The sequence below is a fragment of the Histoplasma capsulatum genome, genomic scaffold (assembly GCF_000149585.1).
Source record: "Histoplasma capsulatum NAm1 scaffold_1 genomic scaffold, whole genome shotgun sequence".
In the NCBI taxonomy this organism is placed as follows: domain Eukaryota; kingdom Fungi; phylum Ascomycota; class Eurotiomycetes; order Onygenales; family Ajellomycetaceae; genus Histoplasma; species Histoplasma mississippiense.
In genome coordinates this window covers 3,604,852-3,607,176 of record NW_001813982.1, presented here as the reverse complement: position 1 = coordinate 3,607,176, position 2,325 = coordinate 3,604,852, and the positions used below count along the sequence as shown (strand labels likewise).

Genomic DNA, 2,325 nt, shown 5'->3' with positions numbered 1-2,325 from the left:
GAAGGCCAAAAAGTTAGGAGGAACCTTACTCCCCCTCCAAGAACCTTCCCGGTTTCAACCACCCAATCGCCGACCCCCTTTCAAAATTTTCGAAACTACAAACATCAGAACAACCTTTCAGGCTGGACAAGAAAAGGATGAAAAAGGGGGTTCTGAAATTCATTTTCACCTTTCTTTCATTGAAAAAACGGGACGCGTCGGAAGAACACAGCTGAATTCTCGATGCGTACGGGTCTCCGCAAAGCTCGCCGAGCTGGGAAAGGGCGAATTCCGCCTTACCGGTAATCAGCACGTTATCCTCTCCAACATCGAAGACGCTGATCTCCCTGCCATCAAGGTGCTAATGGCCGAATGCAAACTCGATAACACCGCCTTCTCAGGCCTGCGACTCTCATCGTCTGCCTGCGTCGCTTTCCCAACCTGCGGGCTTGCGATGGCTGAGTCAGAGCGCTACCTGCCCATCCTGATCGACAAGCTCGAGGACTGCCTGGCGGAGAACGGCCTGAGCAAGGAAAGCATCGTCATGCGCATGACAGGCTGCCCAAATGGATGTGCGCGACCCTGGTTAGCCGAGGTGGCGTTTGTGGGTAAAGCATATGGTGCCTATAACATGTATCTGGGCGGTGGTTATCATGGTCAGCGGCTGAATAAGCTTTACCGAGCGTCGATTATGGAGGATGAGATTCTGACGATCATGAAGGAATTGCTGAAGCGGTATTCACTGGAGCGGCGAGCGGCAACCGTTGAAGGAGGGGAGTCGGAGAGGTTTGGTGATTGGTGTATTCGGTCTGGCGTTATTAAGGAGACAACGGAAGGGAAGACTTTCCATGATGATGTAAGTGATTTTTCTCCTTTCTCCTTTCTTTTTCATGCGCTTTTACTAATTTCAATGGCTCGTATAGGTTGCGGAAGATGATGAGGATGAGGAGTAATACGTAAACCACATCGATATCTAGCTCCTCTACTTTACCTTGCGTGAAATGCTTTTTGACGTCTCTTCGTGCTATGTGTTTCAATAATCGATTTTGGAATCAGTCCATGTTCTTTGTATTTGCGGAAATTGTCTCCATATAGATACGCAGATACCTGTATATAAGTTCATACTCTATCCTAGAAATTTGAATTCTTTGCCGTCGTTTTTAATAACATTCTTTTCATGTAATTAAAATGGACCGGGAGCTCCGTAATTCCCACATGTTTTAGGTACAGATCAATAGGCCCGTTAATATTACATCTGATTAACGCGAATTGTGGATGGAAACACAATTGGAGCTAAGTTTTGTTAGGGTTTAGCTGCGTCAGAAGAGCACCAAAATAACAAAAGTTTTCTGTCACATTGAGCCTAAGATAGCAAAGTACTAGTACGGTATACTGATAATGACCATCTTGGAGAAGCGTTAAAATTTGTCAAACAGTCCTAGCTAGTGTCAAGGAAATGCTATCTTCAATGGGCTGAATTAGCCACGCTGTGATTTACCATCTTTTCCGCACAACCTCCCCCCTCAACACCATGACGTGTAAGTCGATACCTATCCCCTCATAGTGCATTAATACCAGAAGAATGAGGAAAAAATAAAGATATATAAGACTAAACAAAAACATGAACCCGCGCACGGATAATCTACAACTGTCCAAAGCTAACAAGGTCACGTAGCTACTATAAGAAATGCAACGGCTCCTGCACCCGCACCCGCACCCGCACCCGCCTCTACAAACACAACAACCCCTCCCCCCACAGCCGACGACCCCGTAATAGCTTCCTACGATATCTACATAACCGATTCTCAAATACGGCGCTTCCTCCTCCAATACCCAGACCGCCAGGCCACACAGCCCTACAACGCCGCAACGCACCAGAAACCTACAGAGCTCCGTCTGAAACCGCGTACGGGCCTCGTGGAAGTCGACATACCGATCAACACGCATGTCAACTACGATGAGAAGAAGGGGCGTAGATACGGCAATGCGCTGAGGAGGAGTAGGGTCATTGCTGAAGGGGGCACGATGGGGATGGCGGGTGGGTTTAATCCCGGGGCGAGGGCTAAGGGGTTGACTGTTGGTACTGGTACTGGTGCTGGTGCTGGCGTTGTGGGTGTTGAGGATGAGGAGGATGAGATTACGACGGGAAAGAGGGAGGAGACAGCAGATTTTTTGCGGGGGATGAGGAGGATATGCTGGGATTATGAAGATGAGAAGGCGGGAGTCATCATGACCACACAGACGCTCGAGGGGAAGATTAAAGGAGCCTGTTTGATGGGGACCCGGTTTATAATGTTGGGGGGCTTTTAGGGGAAATATCGTTCGAACCCTTAAGTCCCATTTTTC

General features: G+C 48.3%; 2 protein-coding genes across 2 annotated transcripts; both read left to right on the top strand.

Annotated features, from left to right (window-relative positions):
• Positions 1-343: 343 nt before the first annotated feature.
• HCAG_01032 (conserved hypothetical protein) lies at positions 344-932 on the top strand (the record flags this gene model as incomplete). Its single annotated transcript, XM_001543936.1, has 2 exons — positions 344-835; positions 903-932. 2 exons carry the CDS (start codon positions 344-346, stop codon positions 930-932), a joined length of 522 nt encoding a protein of 173 aa, XP_001543986.1.
• Positions 933-1,510: 578 nt separating this feature from the next.
• HCAG_01031 (predicted protein) lies at positions 1,511-2,289 on the top strand (the record flags this gene model as incomplete). The annotated part of the gene is made up of 2 exons (XM_001543935.1): positions 1,511-1,517; positions 1,655-2,289. The coding sequence occupies 2 exons, from the start codon at positions 1,511-1,513 to the stop codon at positions 2,287-2,289; spliced, it is 642 nt and encodes a 213-aa protein (XP_001543985.1).
• Positions 2,290-2,325: the final 36 nt, after the last annotated feature.